The 20,945-nt window shown below is 40.8% G+C and overlaps 1 protein-coding gene across 2 annotated transcripts; it reads left to right on the top strand.

The window, feature by feature from the left end:
- Positions 1-736: 736 nt before the first annotated feature.
- Positions 737-12,290, top strand: LOC307071554 (CMP-N-acetylneuraminate-beta-galactosamide-alpha-2,3-sialyltransferase 1-like). 2 transcript variants are annotated; one of them, XM_079730569.1, is made up of 8 exons: positions 737-5,475; positions 5,924-6,761; positions 6,892-7,186; positions 7,349-7,545; positions 9,366-9,545; positions 9,947-9,992; positions 10,129-10,248; positions 10,335-12,290. In XM_079730569.1, exons 3-8 carry the CDS (start codon positions 6,914-6,916, stop codon positions 10,500-10,502), a joined length of 984 nt encoding a protein of 327 aa, XP_079586695.1. In that variant the 5' UTR covers positions 737-5,475; positions 5,924-6,761; positions 6,892-6,913; the 3' UTR covers positions 10,503-12,290. The 2 variants fall into 2 exon arrangements, with proteins under 2 accessions (XP_079586695.1, XP_079586696.1); XM_079730570.1 differs by lacking the exons at positions 737-5,475; positions 5,924-6,761 and having other exon boundaries at positions 7,052-7,545.
- The last annotated feature ends 8,655 nt before the right edge of the window (positions 12,291-20,945 follow it).

Here is a 20,945-nt window from a genome sequence, read left to right as displayed (position 1 = left end):
TTGTCCAAATATAGCTGTTTGTCTGTAAAAATAGTGTGAAAAAAAGTTGTTTTTTGATATTTTGTTTTGATGATGACTTGATGACTTCCCTTTAAACCTTATTTGAGTTCATAATTATTTTTCAGTCATCTTTGGAGCCTGCAGTTGTTATTGTTTTATTATATTGTAATGCTGCTGTTAAGAACGTTTTATATATAACGTATTTATTACTGATTGTGTTCCTGTTGTTGCTGTTTTGTTTTTGTTTTAAATATTACTTAATATATACATGTTCATAGTATATTTAATGTCAACTTATAATAAATAGCAACGGTTTGATTGCAAACTCTGAAGGTTTTGTGTGTGTGTGTGTTTGGGGGGGCACCCTGACCAGCCCAGCTTAGGGCACCCAAAAGCTTAGCAGCGGCCCTGCTATGGCCCCCTCATTGACTTTCATGATGTCATCATAAGGCAAATTATGCCAGTGTACCCTTCCTGCTCCCTGTGGATGCCGGACTAGATTTCCTGCTTGTCTCTTATTGAAGATTAAGTCCATTGGACTAGGTCATTCTTAGCCGCCATTGATGAGCTAATTGTAGCTCAACTCTCTCTCTCTAACCTGTGCTCTCTCTCCACAGGCTGACCCGAGGCTGCTGTGTGACGCCGCAGACGCTGTGTGACGCCGCAGACGCAACTTCCGGGTAGCCGGCTTGTTTTGTTTGGTTTGGTTAGCAGGACACTTAGCGTCGACCTGCTACCTCGGTTTGTATCTTGGTTTGTATCTATTTTCCGGCATTTATATCTACGACCTGTTCTGCATACTCTGTATTGTATTCGCTGTTTCCCCCGCTGGAGCTCCGTCTGCATCAACCACGGTAAGCATGGATTCCGGTTGCTCTTGTTCCGCCTTTCTCATAAATAAGATTGCTCTGTTAGAGAAACTTATATGTCAGTTGGAGGATGAAAGGGTGGCGAGCATAAAGAAGACAGATGCTCCAGAAAGTACAGAGAAGAGACCCGCCAGGCGGACTCGTAGAGCTAACGCTATCGTTAGCAGCGACTCCGTCAAGGCAATTCTGTCGGCAGCACCACCTGCGAGGCAGAGTGCTGTCAGTAGCCTGCCTCGCAAGTCCTTTTCGGGGGTAAAAACGCTAGTCATAGGCGACTCTGTTACACGTAAAGTTAGACTACACTCGCCAGCAAAAATGATTTGCCTACCCGGGGCCAGGGCTCCCGACATTGAAGCTAATCTTAGGGTGCTGGCAAACACCGACACTACTTTCGACAACATTGTAGTTCATGTCGGCACCAACGATGCTAGGACGAGACAAACTGAGGTCACAAAAAGTAACATAGCTAGGCTTTGTGACTTCGCCAGAAAGATGTGTCGGCATCGATTAATCCTCTCTGGCCCTCTACCCGATAAGGGTAATGATGAGCGCTATAGTAGATTATTGTCTCTAAATCGCTGGCTGGCACGATTTAGTTCGGAGCAGGGCTTTGGTTTCATTGATAACTGGCCCTCCTTGTGGGGCCGCCCTGGTGTGCTCATGAGAGACGGCCTACACCCTACTGGGTTAGGCGCCTCAATTATGTCAAAAAACATAGACAGATGTCTTATCCAGGCGTGACTCATCCAATCACAGCACGCTGGGTTGCAGGAGCTTAGCAAACCTGCTAGCAACAGGTTAGCTGATCCAGTTTATCAGGAAGGTGTATCTATTGCACCAATCTTTTCAGAGTTGAGTGTTAACCAGACTCCCTCTGAAAATAACGCTGTTCCTATATGTACGGTGGTGCGGCCTCGCACTGTCTTGAGGTGTAAAACCCGCAGGCAAGGGCCGCGACCAGTATGTCGAAATCGCACCATCCCCTTGATCGCTTCAGAGCTGAGTGTTAATCGGACTCCCTCTGAAAATAATAAAATGGAAGCACTCAGAATAGGGTTCATGAATATAAGGTCGCTTTCATCTAAGGCGCTCTTGGTCCATGATCTAATTGTTGATAATAAGATCGACATACTGGGCCTTTGTGAAACCTGGTTAAAACCAGATGAGTTTCTAGCCCTAAACGAAGCTACTCCCCCCAATTACGTCAGCGCTCAAGTATCTAGAGAAATTAAGAAAGGTGGTGGAGTAGCCCTGATATCTAATTCTAAGCTTAACTTAAAGCCAAAGAATAGATATACAATCAGATCCTTTGAGGTGCTTGCGTTCTGCTCCTCAGCTCCCTGACAAGCGAAACGAGTTCCAGACTCTTTCGTTTCAGCTATAGTATACCGTCCCCCAGGACCGTATTCACTTTTTGTTGATGAGTTTTCTGACTTTGCAGCTGATCTGGCTACATATTCAGACAATATTTTGCTCATTGGGGATTTCAACATTCATGTGAATAACCCATCTGATGCCCTCGCAAGGGCTTTTCTGTCCATTACAGATACGCTTGGCTTCAAACAGCTCGTCCAGCACCCAACCCACATCGGTGGAAACACGCTGGACCTCGTTTTGACCCGCGGTGCAGACATCTCACAGCTAGTGGTCTCTCCCTAAACCTCAGCTTTATCAGACCATTATTTGCTCACTTTCCAGGTGGTGGTATCCTGCACCTGCAACGATCAGCAGGCTACTTTCAGCTGTCGCCGCATCACACCTGCAACCATTACAGCGATGGCAGATAAGTTACCCCGTTCACTTGCTCCTCTTTGTAACTATAGGGGTTCTGTGGACTGCCTTACTGATGACACAAACGCTGCCCTGTCTGCTGCCATTGATTCAGTTGCCCCGCTCGTAATTAAAAAACGATCATTGAAAAAACCAGCTCCCTGGTTTAATGCAGAAACGCGCACTATGAAGCGAAGCTGCAGAATCCTTGAACGCAAATGGCGCTCGACTAAACTTGAGGTCTTTCATCTTGAATGGCACAACAGTCTGCTCACCTATAAGGGTGCGCTGACTACTGCCAGGAACGCCTACTTTTCCCGTATCATCAACTTGAATAGAAACAATCCCAAGTTTCTTTTTGACACGGTGAAGAGTCTGACTCAGAATCAGACTGAGACAGTAAGTTCTTCCATCATGGCAGGTGAATTCATGGATTTCTTTGTGAATAAGAGTCAATCGATTAGAGAGGAAATTGATGCTTGCCGTGCAGCTTGTCCTACACATCCTGTGGGGCAGGATGGGGTCCTGCCTAGTAGGATGGGGAATTCTGACGCAACTTTCTTGGAGTTCAAGGCAATTCCTCTGGTGGAACTTGAAAAGGTGATAAAGGCATCGAAACCAACAACTTGTATGTTGGATCCTCTCCCTTCCAAGGTTCTTAAAGAACTTCTTCCAACTGTGGGGCCTACTATCCTCTCACTTATGAATCTTTCGCTTTCAACAGGAATTGTTCCCTCCAATTTCAAGGCTGCGGTGATAAAACCGCTACTCAAAAAGCCTGGCCTAGACCCTGACTTAGTCAGGAACTATCGGCCTATATCGAACCTGACCTTCCTGTCCAAGGTACAGGAAAGGATTGTAGCAAAGCAAATCGTCGATTATCTGACGAGGAACAATCTCTTCGAACCTTTCCAGTCAGGGTTCAGGAATTTCCCCTCAACTGAAACTGCTGTTACAAGAGTTGTAAATGACATCCTTCTTGCCTTGGATAAAAATACAAGCTCAATGCTTGTGCTGCTGGACCTGAGTGCTGCGTTCGACACGATCGACCATAGCATTCTTCTTCACCGTCTTGAGCACTATGTTGGTTTCGGGGGTACGGCTCTTGGTTGGCTTGAATCGTACCTCACAGATAGAACCCAATTTGTGCTCCATGAGGGTTCAGAATCAAAACACTGCAAACTACGCTTTGGCTTACCACAAGGGTCGGTCCTTGGCCCATTACTTTTTGCAATCTACATGCTTCCCTTGGGCGACGTTATCCGCAGCTTCGGAATTAGTTTCCACTGCTACGCGGATGACACCCAGCTCTTCATTCCAGTGGATTCAGGGAACTCGCCCCAGATCCAGAGGGTTGAGTCCTGTCTAGCTGCGGTGAGGGGCTGGATGTCACAAAACTTCCTCCAGCTTAACACTGGGAAGACAGAGCTGATAATTATCGGCTCGAAGCGGGACCAGAGAGAGTTTGAGGATGTCTCACTGTGGTTGGATGGACTCGCCATCCTACAGAGTGCATCAGTCAAGAATCTTGGGGTCCTGTTCGACCCTCAACTGTGCTTCAACCAACATGTTAGAAGCATAACTAGAATTGCCTTTTTCCATCTGAGAAACATTGCAAGAATCAGACCAATGTTATCTGCAGCGGATGCAGAGACACTGATTCATGCATTTGTTTCATCAAGACTGGATTATTGCAATGCACTGTTCTCGGGACTACCAAAATCTACCACAAAAAGTCTACAGCTTGTACAGAATGCTGCAGCTAGACTGCTGACCAGAACGAGAAGGTTTGATCATATCACACCTATTCTCGCCTCTCTGCACTGGCTACTAATAACTTTCAGATCGGACTTTAAGGTGCTACTGCTAACCTATAAAGCCGTGCATGGATCTTCTCCATCCTACCTGAAGGACCTGATCATTCCTTATAGTCCTTCTCGGTCCCTCCGGTCTTCGGGAGCTGGGCTTCTTTCACTGCCGAAGGTTAAAAAGAAATCGGCCGGACTGAGAGCGTTTGCCTATCGAGCCCCCTTCCTATGGAATAGGCTGCCACAAGTGATCAGGGAAGCTGACTCTGTGGAGCTATTCAAAGGAAAGCTCAAAACGCACCTCTACGATCTTGCATTTGGAACATAGGATTGTGAAAACGCGAAGTGAAGACCACTCTGGTTGTTTGTGTTTTGTTAATGCAGTATACATTCCCGCTATGTACTGTTCCGTTCTAATTCACTATTCTGTCTGTTCTAGCATGTTGCGGTGACTGGACTGGATGCCTGGACTCTCCTCATGGTCAACCGGCCAGCACCACATCACCATTTTTGTGCATGTATTTACCTGTATGTCAATTATGGCACCCATTGCACTCCTGACCATCCCTGGAAGAAGGATCCCCCACTATGCGTTTCTTCTCAAGATTTCTTCCTTGCTAATTTCAAGGGAGTTTTTTCTTGCCCTTGTGGGGGCTTGGGTAAAGGGGGGTGTCATAAATATTTGACTTGTTAAGCCCTTTGAGACTGTAATGGTGATTAAGGGCTATACAAATAAAATTGAATTGAACCATGAATGTAAAACAACAAAGAGATTTAGGCCTATAACTACATAAAGTCCCTAAAATATGAATGATACTGATGTTATTTCCCTTGATTGTACAATCTAGGTTCAATACAGCTCGTACTGTGGGCTACGACGGGGATGTGGGGAACAAAACGACTGTCCACATCATGTACCCAGAGAGCGCTGTGGATTTGGATGACCACACACATCTCATGCTATTTCCCTTCAAAATAGGGGACCTTGAGTGGCTAGTCAGCGCTTTCATCAAAAAATCTCTGACAATGTAAGTCAACACAACATACGATAAACCAAACAACATATGTTTAAATGACTTAAGAAGTGCTTAGCAATGTCTGATTCTTAGAAACGACGATCATTTCAAGTTGAATCAACTTTACAAGTCTTTGTTTAGGAACCATCCCATTCCAGGCCACATTTTGACCATTTCCATTAACAGAAACAATCCTGTGAAGCAAAGTGAATTATTCTGAAGGAAAGGCCCCAATGTGTTGGTTATTGTTAACAATTATTATTTTTTACTTTCTAAACATTTTGCTCATGATCACATGAAGGCTGAACCACACCGATACACTATCATCTGTGGTTTCCATTATTGTTGCATGATTCTAGTTCTATGTACTTTCAACAGAATTTGACACAATATTTCAAGGAAAGAACCTTTCTCCTGTACCAACTCCAATGTAATTGTTTTGTTTTTGTCTTTTTCACAGGACATACAGACGGGTGAAATCCACAGTCAAAGCGAATCAGGGTTTGGTGGGTATTAAGTGATGTTCATGGTTTTGCCAGTTACCACATAGCGTTGACCTTTTACAAATGTTCTCTAGTTGTGAATTGTATGTCAATGTAATGCCACTTGCAGAGGTTTAATCTGAGCTCCTCATGCACCCAGGTAAAGGTTCTCTATCCTGGCTTCATCCAATATGTCCCCCCCCCCCCCCCCCACAACACACACACACACACACGTGGGCCTATTCATAACTAATTTATAGATTTTTTATAATGTAATAATTATCATGACATTTTGAGCAACCTTAATTTTGGGGGCCCCTGCCAGGTACTTGGGGCCCTACGCGCTCTGCGTACTCTGCTTATGGGGAGCGGTGGCCCAGGTGCCACCACTATGGGCTAATATTCCTTGCACAATATAATAGGATGATGAGGTCGAGACCACCTAATGGTTTGAGGATGTTGTGAAAGGAATGGACAAGGGAATCGGCCAAGGGGAAGTGGTAACTGAGGCCAGGTTAGAAGGATGGGGTTCGAAAACTGGTTGTCATGTTGTTGATGGATAAGGGAGGGGAGGTTAAAGGATGAGGGAACCTGGGTGAAATGTTTGCCCACAGTATGTGGCAGAACCAGTTCTTTGAAACAAGAAACAAATAACACATTAGCCTCATTGCAAGCTACTTTTAAAACCTGTTTTAAAACAAATATAAAATGGGGCTGTCCTAGAGAGATGTATCTGCAGCTAGGGAGGGAAGGACAGCACCCAAGAAAAGAGACTCCAGAGAGCAGAGGAGCGATCCACCAGTCCCCCTAACCCTGGTAAAGTGTTTTTTTTAATCTTTTAATGACCTCTCAACGACTATATCCATCACTTCTTGTAGATCTGAGTCAATCAATACTTTAAGAGTATTTATTGAAATCTCCACATTTAAATGTCCATTTTTCACAGATTGAATCATCCCATTCTCAAAATGGCAAGCCACAGACGAGGAAAATACACTATCCTATTCATAACTGGGATGATGTGCATCCTTGTGCTACTTGAAATTACTACAAGCAACAAACATTTGTGGATTTCTAAGATGTGGCACCGGTTCCAGCTTGAGGGCTTGCCTCCGTGCGCGTGCAATAGATGTGTTACAGATGATGATGATCCATGGTTTACGAAACGCTTCAATTCGTCTCTCAATCCCTTTTTGACGCATAACAATGCTCTCTCAGAGCATGATTTCAGATGGTGGAAGGTAAATATATCCAAAAAACAATGTTAGGGGCTAACGAGAACAAGCAAGTGATCCTAGATTCAAAATCGACATAAAATATATCAATACTCAATGACTCAAACTTCTACCCATTCGCACAACAGTAAAGGAAGATCATTAATCATCCGGTTTTCTTCACATCAGATCTTGCAATCTGGCAATAAGCCCTTTCTCAGCTACAGAATGGCCGAACTGAAGGTGTTTGAGATTTTCCCAGAACAGGAGAGCTTCATGGACTCCAGCCCTGATCGCTGCAGGACCTGTGCTGTGGTTGGGAATTCAGTTAATTTGCTGGGGTCTCACTATGGACCCCTCATTGACTTTCATGATGTCATCATAAGGTAAATTATGCCAGTGTACCCAGTGGTCGAGTTGGAAAAAAAAAGCCAGGGGGGATGGTGGATTTTAACTTTTAGGGACAGACAGGGGCGTAGCCAGGACATTATTACTGGGATGGGGGGGGAGAGACTCCATTGTCAACGGGGAGGGGAGGGGGGACTCCAAAGTCAATATTTATTGTCAAAGTTAGATCAAAATAATAGTATATATATATTTCAGCTTTCTTTAGACTGTTTCCGTTCGGGATTTTTTAATTTAATTTTTTTTAAATGTAATTATATACATATATTTTTTTTTTTTTATCTGACTCGGGGGGCCAGGGGGGTGGCCAACCTCTGACCAGGGTGGCTGGTCAGAGGTCCCCCATGTGGCTACGCCCCTGGGGACAGATCATTTGTGCTGATGATAGCGCATATGGTGGGAGACCAACGGTGTGATAATTATTATTATTATTATTATTATTATCATCATTATATATTTTTATATAAAAACGCAGCTGATCGGAAGCATCACACGATTCGGAGGCATGCATCACATTTAAGGATTTTAAAAATTGATTCTTATTCTTTTTTTTCAAAAATGCATTCAGCAGAGGAGGGAATCTAGCGTTGCTCACGGGTTGGAATGAAAGGGAGAAAAGGGGACAGAGTTGCCTGCGGAAGCGATGTCTGAGATGCAGAGACAGCTTCACGCTACCAGTGTCTGTCTCGTATGGTGTGGAATGAGAGCTCGTGAAGGCACTATTGCGCAAGCACGCAGGCGCGCAGCAAGCGTGCCTGCATGCTTGCGCAATAGCATACTGCCCGAGAATGCAGCATCGCTGTCAAATCTGTCTCTGGGAAAAGTAACGTTGCCCCGAATTGAAAAAGGAAACCGCTATAATGAAATCGCGGTATTATTTCCACATTAATTGATAAAATAACAGGGGATTGGAAGGGGGATGGCTGTTTCAGAAGGGGGATAATTTTAATCATTTTAATTCCAAAGGGGGATGACATCCCCCCTCATCTCGAGTGCTGAGTGTACCCTTCCTGCCCCCTGTGGATGCCGGACTAGATTTCCTGCTTGTCTCTCATTGAAGATTAAGTCCATTAGATTAGTGCTGTGTCTGAAATCGCGCACTTACCTTAGTGCACTTACATTGAGTGCACTTCCTTATTCCTACAGTACACTTACTTATAGGCGCATTGCTCTCATTTCTACAGTGCACTGTCAAAACAGCCTTCGTGCACCTACCGGAAATGAGTTTGCAGTTTGAAGGTTCTTCTTCTGTGGTATTTTTTTTTTCTGCTTGATCATTTCTGTTAGTCGCCTGTGTTAGCGATCTAGCAGTATTCACGTTATCGTTCTTGATACCAACTGATTACAGAATTAACAACATAAAAACCCTGGTCGGATACAGCCTAAAACATTGTAGTTGCATTGAGAAACAAACCAAATACGTGTAATTTTACTTACATTTGTTGAGCACATCAGTCTCAAATGTTACAATGTCCTCCATTTTCCGATTTGAAATTCCCACCCCTTCCACTACGTAGAGAAGATGGCGGCCGTTGAGGGTGGAAAGTGTCCATCGGTCCACTCAAGTTTTAGATTGTTTTAAGCGTGCCACCGATGTACTTCCAGTGTACTGCGTCTTGGCACACTCCGTTTTTGCGCAAAGTGCACTCAAAAAAGTGCAAGTATAGAAGTGCGGGATTTCAGGCACAGCATAGGTCATTCTTAGCCGCCATTGATGAGCTAAATGAACCATGAATGTAAATAAACAAAAAAATAAAATATGAATGATACCGATTTAACTGCCCTTTATTGTACAATCTAGGTTCAATACAGCACGCACTGAGGGCTACGAAGGGGACGTGGGAAACAAAACGACTCTCCACATCATGTACCCAGAGAGCGTTGTGGATTTGGATGACCACACACATCTCATGCTATTTCCCTTCAAAATAAGGGACCTTGAATGGCTAGTCAGCGCTTTCACCACTAAATCTGTGACAATGTAAGTCAACACAATATACAATAAACAAAACAACATATGTTCAAATGACTTAAGAAGTGCTTAGCAATGTCTGATTCTTTGAAACGACAAGTCGAGTCGATGATTCAAGTTGAATCTACTTTAGAAGTCTTTTTTTAGGAACCGTCCCATTCCAGGCCACATTTTGACCATTTCCATTAACAGATTTATTTTTGTGAAGCAGAGTCAATTATTCTAAACATTTTGCTTTTGATCACATGAAGGCTGAACCACACCGATACAGTGTCATCTGTGGTTTTCATTTTTGTTGAATGATTCTACTTCTATGTATTTTAAACAAAATTTGACACAATATTTCAAGGAAAGAACTTTTCTAGTGTACCAACTCCAATGTAACTTTCATGTTTTTGTCATTTTCACAGGACATACAGACGGGTGAAATCCACAGTTAAAGCGAATCAGGGTTTGGTGGGTATTTAGTGGTGTTCATGGCTTTGCCAGATACCACATAGTGATGACCTTTTACAAATATTTTCTAGTTCTGAAAGGTATGTCAATGTAATGCCACTTGCAGAGGCTGATTCTGAGCTCCTCATGCACCCAGGTAAAGGTTCTCTATCCGGGCTTTATCAAATATGTCCATGAAAACTGGCTGGAAAAAAAAGGAGGATATCCATCCACTGGCTTTATGGGTGTGGTGCTTGCAATGCACATTTGTGATGAGGTAAGTCCAATAGAAACATCAATATACACTATAATTCACTACGATATTCTCTATGATAGTGAACAGCTAGGTGTCTGATTTCTCAGGTCAGTGTATTTGGATTTGGCGCAGACAAGGATGGAAACTGGAGACACTACTGGGAGGAGCTTCAAAACAAACATTTTGGAACTGGACCCCATGGTGGAGGGCAAGAGTACAAACGTATTCTGGAACTTGCAGAGAGGCAAAAACTGAACTTCTATAAAGGGTTTTGAATGTTTTCTGTCTCTCTGACACAATGGTCCTGGTAGTAGTACATCAGGACCCTGAACTTAAACATTTAGCGCCCACCTCACATCTTTCCTTCTTTTTTGTACACTCCTCTAGTTAGGGGTGTGATGATTTGATTTGAGATCAAACATGGACACATCTCTGTGGTGACATTTTATGGCTTATTTTGTTGGGGTTTTGTTGTGTCACTTGTTAAGCAGTTTGTTAAACACTATTTACAAGGGTTAGGGGGGCTGATGGATCTCTTCTCTCTGGAGTCTCTCTTTCTTGGGCGCTGTCTTTCCCTCCTCTAGCTGACAAATATGTCTCTCTAGGAGAGCTCTACTTTATCTTTTTTAAAACAGGTTTTGAAGTATTGATTGATACCAAGCCTGTTGATGCTGCCGTCTTGCTGTCAAAAACGGCAAGCTTTTTTTTTGTTTCTGTGAACAAAGACAAACAAAAGCAGATCACTTGTTTCTCCGGTTTTGCCAAAAGCAGCTGTATTTGTTTTTCTAGCCTCACCTTGTGATTCCTACAATAAGCTCCAAGCCAGGCTTGTTAATCAAGAACGCCCATATATGGAATCAGCAAACGATGAAATAATGATTTCTTTCCGTTCTTTTCATGGTCATCATGGTCATCAACAACTTGTTCTTCCTTTAACCTCCCCTCCCTTATCCATCAATGAACAACCATTTTACCCCATCCTTCTAGCGTTGACTAAGTTACCCGTGCCCCTTGGTAGATACCCTTTTCCATTCCTTTCACAACTTCCTCTAACCATTAGGTGGTCTCGACCTCATCAGCTTAATTATATTGTACGAGGAATATTAGTCCATACTGGTGGCACAGAACATCGGATGATCTTTATACGAAGGACACTCTCCAAAGACATGTTTTTTCTAATGCTTATCTCATTCATATATACAAAGATACATACATATACATATACATACAAACATATAAACATAAACATATACATATATAATGTATGTTTATGCATATGTATAAATGTGTTTGTGCTACAAGTGTGCAGTCTAAGATGTTGTCATCACTACTCTGCAATGCTGTGTGTTTTCTTTCTCAGAAGTAGATGTTATCATAACCTGTCACCCTCTATCCCCCTTTGTGTTAAAGGATTGTCATTCTTTGTATGGGATCGGGTGTGCTTTGGGTTGTTTTAGCACCCTTACCTGGTACAGTATGCATACTTACACCTAGTTGAAGAAGGTGGGACAAAGCGCAGGACGCATCTGTTCCGATCCTTCATAGTCTGATTGGCGCTGGTGTGGAACACATCCGCTGGTGTCCGCAAGTTGGCCCTACGGCTCTTCCATTCTGTTTTTTATTTAATTATTTATTCGAGACAGTATATGCAAATATTTGTGTACAGAAATTAGTGTAATGCGCTATGTACAGAAGTAAATCCACGTGGACTGGGTTGAGTGGCCTTTCATTTGGTGCCCCATTTTTTTCTGTTTCATGCCCTGTTTTTGCCAAGCTCGGGAGCTAGGCTTACCCTCTGTATTTTTTTTGGAGCAATTCGAAAGACAATTTTGTTTAAAGGTAGTTCTATTATGATTATTATTTTGGTCCAGGCCCAACCTGATGTATAGCTTCCATGACCTTTTTCGGGCTTGATAATCTTTTGTTGTTGAAATAAACCCATTATCCATTGATTTATTTATTTAGTTTGGTTTATTGTATGACGATGTGTCTATGTGTCAAGCACTTTGAGTCTACCTCGTGTACGAAAATAATATATGAATAAAGTTGCCTTGCCTTCCCTTGCAAAATCCCATGTCTGTACTGTTTTTGTTGGCTTTATGCAGGGGTGGAAAGTAGCGAGTTACATTTACTCGCGTTCCTGTAATTGAGTAGTTTTTTGTGTACTTGTAAGTTTTTAAGTGGTTTTTAAAATCGATACTTTTACTTTGAGCATGTTCATTTTGAAGTATTGTAATTCGCTACATTTTATATCACCCGCGTTACTGAGTAAAAAAGAAAATAGGAAATAAAATAAAAGCAATGTCTGATTCTTAGAAACGACAAGTCGAGTCGATGATTCAAGTTGAATCGACTTTAGAAGTCTTTTTTTAGGAACCGTCCCATTCCAGGCCACATTTTGACCATTTCCATTAACAGATTTTTTTTTGTGAAGCAAAGTCAATTATTCTAAACATTTTGCTTTTGATCACATGAAGGCTGAACCACACCGATACAGTGTCATCTGTGGTTTTCATTATTGTTGAAGATTCTACTTCTATGTATTTTAAACAAAATTTGACACAATATTTCAAGGAAAGACCTTTTCTAGTGCACATTTTATGGCTTATTTTGTTGGTGTTTTGTTGTGTCACTTGTTAGGCAGTTTGTTAAACACTATTTACAAGGGTTAGGGGGACCTGATGGATCTCTTCTCTCTGGAGTCTCTTTCTTGGGCGCTGTCTTTCCCTCCTCTAGCTGACAAATATGTCTCTCTAGGAGAGCTCTACTTAATCTTTTTTAAAACAGGTTTTGAAGTATTGAATGATACCAAGCCTGTTGATGCTGCCGTCTTGCTGTCAAAAACGGCAAGCTTTTTTTTTGTTTCTGTGAACAAAGACAAACAAAAGCAGATCACTTGTTTCTCCGGTTTTGCCAAAAGCAGCTGTATTTGTTTTTCTAGCCTCACCTTGTGATTCCTACAATAAGCTCCAAGCCAGGCTTGTTAATCAAGAACGCCCATATATGGAATCAGCAAACGATGAAATAATGATTTCTTTCCGTTCTTTTCATGGTCATCATGGTCATCAACAACTTGTTCTTCCTTTAACCTCCCCTCCCTTATCCATCAATGAACAACCATTTTACCCCATCCTTCTAGCGTTGACTAAGTTACCCGTGCCCCTTGGTAGATACCCTTTTCCATTCCTTTCACAACTTCCTCTAACCATTAGGTGGTCTCGACCTCATCAGCTTAATTATATTGTACGAGGAATATTAGTCCATACTGGTGGCACAGAACATCGGATGATCTTTATACGAAGGAGACTCTCCAAAGACATGTTTTTTCTAATGCTTATCTCATTCATATATACAAAGATACATACATATACATATACATACAAACATATAAACATAAACATATACATATATAATGTATGTTTATGTATATGTATAAATGTGTTTGTGCTACAAGTGTGCAGTCTAAGATGTTGTCATCACTACTCTGCAATGCTGTGTGTTTTCTTTCTCAGAAGTAGATGTTATCATAACCTGTCACCCTCTATCCCCCTTTGTGTTAAAGGATTGTCATTCTTTGTATGGGATCGGGTGTGCTTTGGGTTGTTTTAGCACCCTTACCTGGTACAGTATGCATACTTACACCTAGTTGAAGAAGGTGGGACAAAGCGCAGGACGCATCTGTTCCGATCCTTCATAGTCTGATTGGCGCTGGTGTGGAACACATCCGCTGGTGTCCGCAAGTTGGCCCTACGGCTCTTCCATTCTGTTTTTTATTTAATTATTTATTCGAGACAGTATATGCAAATATTTGTGTACAGAAATTAGTGTAATGCGCTATGTACAGAAGTAAATCCACGTGGACTGGGTTGAGTGGCCTTTCATTTGGTGCCCCATTTTTTTCTGTTTCATGCCCTGTTTTTGCCAAGCTCGGGAGCTAGGCTTACCCTCTGTATTTTTTTTTGGAGCAATTCGAAAGACAATTTTGTTTAAAGGTAGTTCTATTATGATTATTATTTTGGTCCAGGCCCAACCTGATGTATAGCTTCCATGACCTTTTTCGGGCTTGATAATCTTTTGTTGTTGAAATAAACCCATTATCCATTGATTTATTTATTTAGTTTGGTTTATTGTATGACGATGTGTCTATGTGTCAAGCACTTTGAGTCTACCTCGTGTACGAAAATAATATATGAATAAAGTTGCCTTGCCTTCCCTTGCAAAATCCCATGTCTGTACTGTTTTTGTTGGCTTTATGCAGGGGTGGAAAGTAGCGAGTTACATTTACTCGCGTTCCTGTAATTGAGTAGTTTTTTGTGTACTTGTAAGTTTTTAAGTGGTTTTTAAAATCGATACTTTTACTTTGAGCATGTTCATTTTGAAGTATTGTAATTCGCTACATTTTATATCACCCGCGTTACTGAGTAAAAAAGAAAATAGGAAATAAAATAAAAGCAATGTCTGATTCTTAGAAACGACAAGTCGAGTCGATGATTCAAGTTGAATCGACTTTAGAAGTCTTTTTTTAGGAACCGTCCCATTCCAGGCCACATTTTGACCATTTCCATTAACAGATTTTTTTTTGTGAAGCAAAGTCAATTATTCTAAACATTTTGCTTTTGATCACATGAAGGCTGAACCACACCGATACAGTGTCATCTGTGGTTTTCATTATTGTTGAAGATTCTACTTCTATGTATTTTAAACAAAATTTGACACAATATTTCAAGGAAAGACCTTTTCTAGTGCACATTTTATGGCTTATTTTGTTGGTGTTTTGTTGTGTCACTTGTTAGGCAGTTTGTTAAACACTATTTACAAGGGTTAGGGTGACCTGATGGATCTCTTCTCTCTGGAGTCTCTTTCTTGGGCGCTGTCTTTCCCTCCTCTAGCTGACAAATATGTCTCTCTAGCAGAGCTCTACTTTATCTTTTTTAAAACAGGTTTTGAAGTATTGAATGATACCAAGCCTGTTGATGCTGCCGTCTTGCTGTCAAAAACGGCAAGCTTTTTTTTTGTTTCTGTGAACAAAGACAAACAAAAGCAGATCACTTGTTTCTCCGGTTTTGCCAAAAGCAGCTGTATTTGTTTTTCTAGCCTCACCTTGTGATTCCTACAATAAGCTCCAAGCCAGGCTTGTTAATCAAGAACGCCCATATATGGAATCAGCAAACGATGAAATAATGATTTCTTTCCGTTCTTTTCATGGTCATCATGGTCATCAACAACTTGTTCTTCCTTTAACCTCCCCTCCCTTATCCATCAATGAACAACCATTTTACCCCATCCTTCTAGCGTTGACTAAGTTACCCGTGCCCCTTGGTAGATACCCTTTTCCATTCCTTTCACAACTTCCTCTAACCATTAGGTGGTCTCGACCTCATCAGCTTAATTATATTGTACGAGGAATATTAGTCCATACTGGTGGCACAGAACATCGGATGATCTTTATACGAAGGAGACTCTCCAAAGACATGTTTTTTCTAATGCTTATCTCATTCATATATACAAAGATACATACATATACATATACATACAAACATATAAACATAAACATATACATATATAATGTATGTTTATGTATATGTATAAATGTGTTTGTGCTACAAGTGTGCAGTCTAAGATGTTGTCATCACTACTCTGCAATGCTGTGTGTTTTCTTTCTCAGAAGTAGATGTTATCATAACCTGTCACCCTCTATCCCCCTTTGTGTTAAAGGATTGTCATTCTTTGTATGGGATCGGGTGTGCTTTGGGTTGTTTTAGCACCCTTACCTGGTACAGTATGCATACTTACACCTAGTTGAAGAAGGTGGGACAAAGCGCAGGACGCATCTGTTCCGATCCTTCATAGTCTGATTGGCGCTGGTGTGGAACACATCCGCTGGTGTCCGCAAGTTGGCCCTACGGCTCTTCCATTCTGTTTTTTATTTAATTATTTATTCGAGACAGTATATGCAAATATTTGTGTACAGAAATTAGTGTAATGCGCTATGTACAGAAGTAAATCCACGTGGACTGGGTTGAGTGGCCTTTCATTTGGTGCCCCATTTTTTTCTGTTTCATGCCCTGTTTTTGCCAAGCTCGGGAGCTAGGCTTACCCTCTGTATTTTTTTTTGGAGCAATTCGAAAGACAATTTTGTTTAAAGGTAGTTCTATTATGATTATTATTTTGGTCCAGGCCCAACCTGATGTATAGCTTCCATGACCTTTTTCGGGCTTGATAATCTTTTGTTGTTGAAATAAACCCATTATCCATTGATTTATTTATTTAGTTTGGTTTATTGTATGACGATGTGTCTATGTGTCAAGCACTTTGAGTCTACCTCGTGTACGAAAATAATATATGAATAAAGTTGCCTTGCCTTCCCTTGCAAAATCCCATGTCTGTACTGTTTTTGTTGGCTTTATGCAGGGGTGGAAAGTAGCGAGTTACATTTACTCGCGTTCCTGTAATTGAGTAGTTTTTTGTGTACTTGTAAGTTTTTAAGTGGTTTTTAAAATCGATACTTTTACTTTGAGCATGTTCATTTTGAAGTATTGTAATTCGCTACATTTTATATCACCCGCGTTACTGAGTAAAAAAGAAAATAGGAAATAAAATAAAAGCAATGTCTGATTCTTAGAAACGACAAGTCGAGTCGATGATTCAAGTTGAATCGACTTTAGAAGTCTTTTTTTAGGAACCGTCCCATTCCAGGCCACATTTTGACCATTTCCATTAACAGATTTTTTTTTGTGAAGCAAAGTCAATTATTCTAAACATTTTGCTTTTGATCACATGAAGGCTGAACCACACCGATACAGTGTCATCTGTGGTTTTCATTATTGTTGAAGATTCTACTTCTATGTATTTTAAACAAAATTTGACACAATATTTCAAGGAAAGACCTTTTCTAGTGCACATTTTATGGCTTATTTTGTTGGTGTTTTGTTGTGTCACTTGTTAGGCAGTTTGTTAAACACTATTTACAAGGGTTAGGGTGACCTGATGGATCTCTTCTCTCTGGAGTCTCTTTCTTGGGCGCTGTCTTTCCCTCCTCTAGCTGACAAATATGTCTCTCTAGCAGAGCTCTACTTTATCTTTTTTAAAACAGGTTTTGAAGTATTGAATGATACCAAGCCTGTTGATGCTGCCGTGTTGCTGTCAAAAACGGCACGCTTTTTTTTTGTTTCTGTGAACAAAGACAAACAAAAGCAGATCACTTGTTTCTCCGGTTTTGCCAAAAGCAGCTGTATTTGTTTTTCTAGCCTCACCTTGTGATTCCTACAATAAGCTCCAAGCCAGGCTTGTTAATCAAGAACGCCCATATATGGAATCAGCAAACGATGAAATAATGATTTCTTTCCGTTCTTTTCATGGTCATCATGGTCATCAACAACTTGTTCTTCCTTTAACCTCCCCTCCCTTATCCATCAATGAACAACCATTTTACCCCATCCTTCTAGCGTTGACTAAGTTACCCGTGCCCCTTGGTAGATACCCTTTTCCATTCCTTTCACAACTTCCTCTAACCATTAGGTGGTCTCGACCTCATCAGCTTAATTATATTGTACGAGGAATATTAGTCCATACTGGTGGCACAGAACATCGGATGATCTTTATACGAAGGAGACTCTCCAAAGACATGTTTTTTCTAATGCTTATCTCATTCATATATACAAAGATACATACATATACATATACATACAAACATATAAACATAAACATATACATATATAATGTATGTTTATGTATATGTATAAATGTGTTTGTGCTACAAGTGTGCAGTCTAAGATGTTGTCATCACTACTCTGCAATGCTGTGTGTTTTCTTTCTCAGAAGTAGATGTTATCATAACCTGTCACCCTCTATCCCCCTTTGTGTTAAAGGATTGTCATTCTTTGTATGGGATCGGGTGTGCTTTGGGTTGTTTTAGCACCCTTACCTGGTACAGTATGCATACTTACACCTAGTTGAAGAAGGTGGGACAAAGCGCAGGACGCATCTGTTCCGATCCTTCATAGTCTGATTGGCGCTGGTGTGGAACACATCCGCTGGTGTCCGCAAGTTGGCCCTACGGCTCTTCCATTCTGTTTTTTATTTAATTATTTATTCGAGACAGTATATGCAAATATTTGTGTACAGAAATTAGTGTAATGCGCTATGTACAGAAGTAAATCCACGTGGACTGGGTTGAGTGGCCTTTCATTTGGTGCCCCATTTTTTTCTGTTTCATGCCCTGTTTTTGCCAAGCTCGGGAGCTAGGCTTACCCTCTGTATTTTTTTTTGGAGCAATTCGAAAGACAATTTTGTTTAAAGGTAGTTCTATTATGATTATTATTTTGGTCCAGGCCCAACCTGATGTATAGCTTCCATGACCTTTTTCGGGCTTGATAATCTTTTGTTGTTGAAATAAACCCATTATCCATTGATTTATTTATTTAGTTTGGTTTATTGTATGACGATGTGTCTATGTGTCAAGCACTTTGAGTCTACCTCGTGTACGAAAATAATATATGAATAAAGTTGCCTTGCCTTCCCTTGCAAAATCCCATGTCTGTACTGTTTTTGTTGGCTTTATGCAGGGGTGGAAAGTAGCGAGTTACATTTACTCGCGTTCCTGTAATTGAGTAGTTTTTTGTGTACTTGTAAGTTTTTAAGTGGTTTTTAAAATCGATACTTTTACTTTGAGCATGTTCATTTTGAAGTATTGTAATTCGCTACATTTTATATCACCCGCGTTACTGAGTAAAAAAGAAAATAGGAAATAAAATAAAAGCAATGTCTGATTCTTAGAAACGACAAGTCGAGTCGATGATTCAAGTTGAATCGACTTTAGAAGTCTTTTTTTAGGAACCGTCCCATTCCAGGCCACATTTTGACCATTTCCATTAACAGATTTTTTTTTGTGAAGCAAAGTCAATTATTCTAAACATTTTGCTTTTGATCACATGAAGGCTGAACCACACCGATACAGTGTCATCTGTGGTTTTCATTATTGTTGAAGATTCTACTTCTATGTATTTTAAACAAAATTTGACACAATATTTCAAGGAAAGACCTTTTCTAGTGCACATTTTATGGCTTATTTTGTTGGTGTTTTGTTGTGTCACTTGTTAGGCAGTTTGTTAAACACTATTTACAAGGGTTAGGGGGACCTGATGGATCTCTTCTCTCTGGAGTCTCTTTCTTGGGCGCTGTCTTTCCCTCCTCTAGCTGACAAATATGTCTCTCTAGCAGAGCTCTACTTTATCTTTTTTAAAACAGGTTTTGAAGTATTGAATGATACCAAGCCTGTTGATGCTTCCGTGTTGCTGTCAAAAACGGCACGCTTTTTTTTTGTTTCTGTGAACAAAGACAAACAAAAGCTGAGCGTTTCCGCAGATCACTTGTTTCTCCGGTTTTGCCAAAAGCAGCTGTATTTTTTTTTCTAGCCTTACCTTGTGATTCCTAAAATAAGCTCCAAGGCAGGCTTGTTAATCAAGAACGCCCATATATGGCATCAGCAAACGATGACATAATGATTTCTTTCCGTTCTTTTCATGGTCATCATGGTCATCAACAACTTGTTCTTCCTTTAACCTCCCCTCCCTCATCCATCAATGAACAACCATTTTACCCCATCCTTCTAGCGTTGACTAAGTTACCCGTGCCCCTTGGTAGATACCCTTTCCCATTCCTTTCACAACATCCTCTAACCATTAGGTGGTCTCGACCTCATCAGCTTAATTATATTGTACGAGGAATATTAGTCCATACTGGTGGCACAGAACATCGGATGATCTTTTTACGAAGGAGACTCTCCAAAGACATGTTTTTTCTAATGCTTATCTCATTCATATATACATAGATACATACATATACATATACATATATATATATATATATATATATATACACAAACATATAAACATAAACATATACATATATAATGTATGTTTATGTATATGTATAAATGTGTTTGTGCTACAAGTGTGCAGTCTAAGATGTTGTCATCACTACTCTGCAATGCTGTGTGTTATCTTTCTCAGAAGTAGATGTTATCATAACCTGTCACCCTCTATCCCCCTTTGTGTTAAAGGATTGTCATTCTTTGTATGGGATTGGGTGTGCTTTGGGTTGTTTTAGCACCCTTACCTGGTACAGTATGCATACTTACACCTAGTTGAAGAAGGTGGGACAAAGCGCAGGACGCATCTGTTCCGATCCTTCATAGTCTGATTGGCGCTGGTGTGGAACACATCCGCTGGTGTCCGCAAGTTGGCCCTACGGCTCTTCCATTCTGTTTTTTATTTAATTATTTAATCGAGACAGTATATGCAAATATTTGTGTACAGAAATTAGTGTAATGCGCTATGTACAGAAGTAAATCCACGTGGACTGGGTTGAGTGCCCTTTCATTTGGTGCCCCATTTTTTTCTGTTTCATGCCCTGTTTTTGCCAAGCTCGGGAGCTAGGCTTACCCTCTGTATTTTTTTTTGGAGCAATTCGAAAGACAATTTTGTTTAAAGGTAGTTCTATTATGATTATTATTTTGGCCCAGGCCCAACCTGATGTATAGCTTCCATGACCTTTTTCGGGCTTGATAATCTTTTGTTGTTGAAATAAACCCATTATCCATTGATTTATTTATTTAGTTTGGTTTATTGTATGACGATGTGTCTATGTGTCAAGCACTTTGAGTCTACCTCGTGTACGAAAATAATATATGAATAAAGTTGCCTTGCCTTCCCTTGCAA

The sequence above is a fragment of the Pollachius pollachius genome (genome assembly GCF_949987615.1).
Source record: "Pollachius pollachius genome assembly, chromosome: 2".
Lineage (NCBI taxonomy): Eukaryota > Metazoa > Chordata > Actinopteri > Gadiformes > Gadidae > Pollachius > Pollachius pollachius.
The sequence above is the reverse complement of the archived record's forward strand: the minus strand, read 5'-3'. Positions and strand labels throughout refer to the sequence as shown.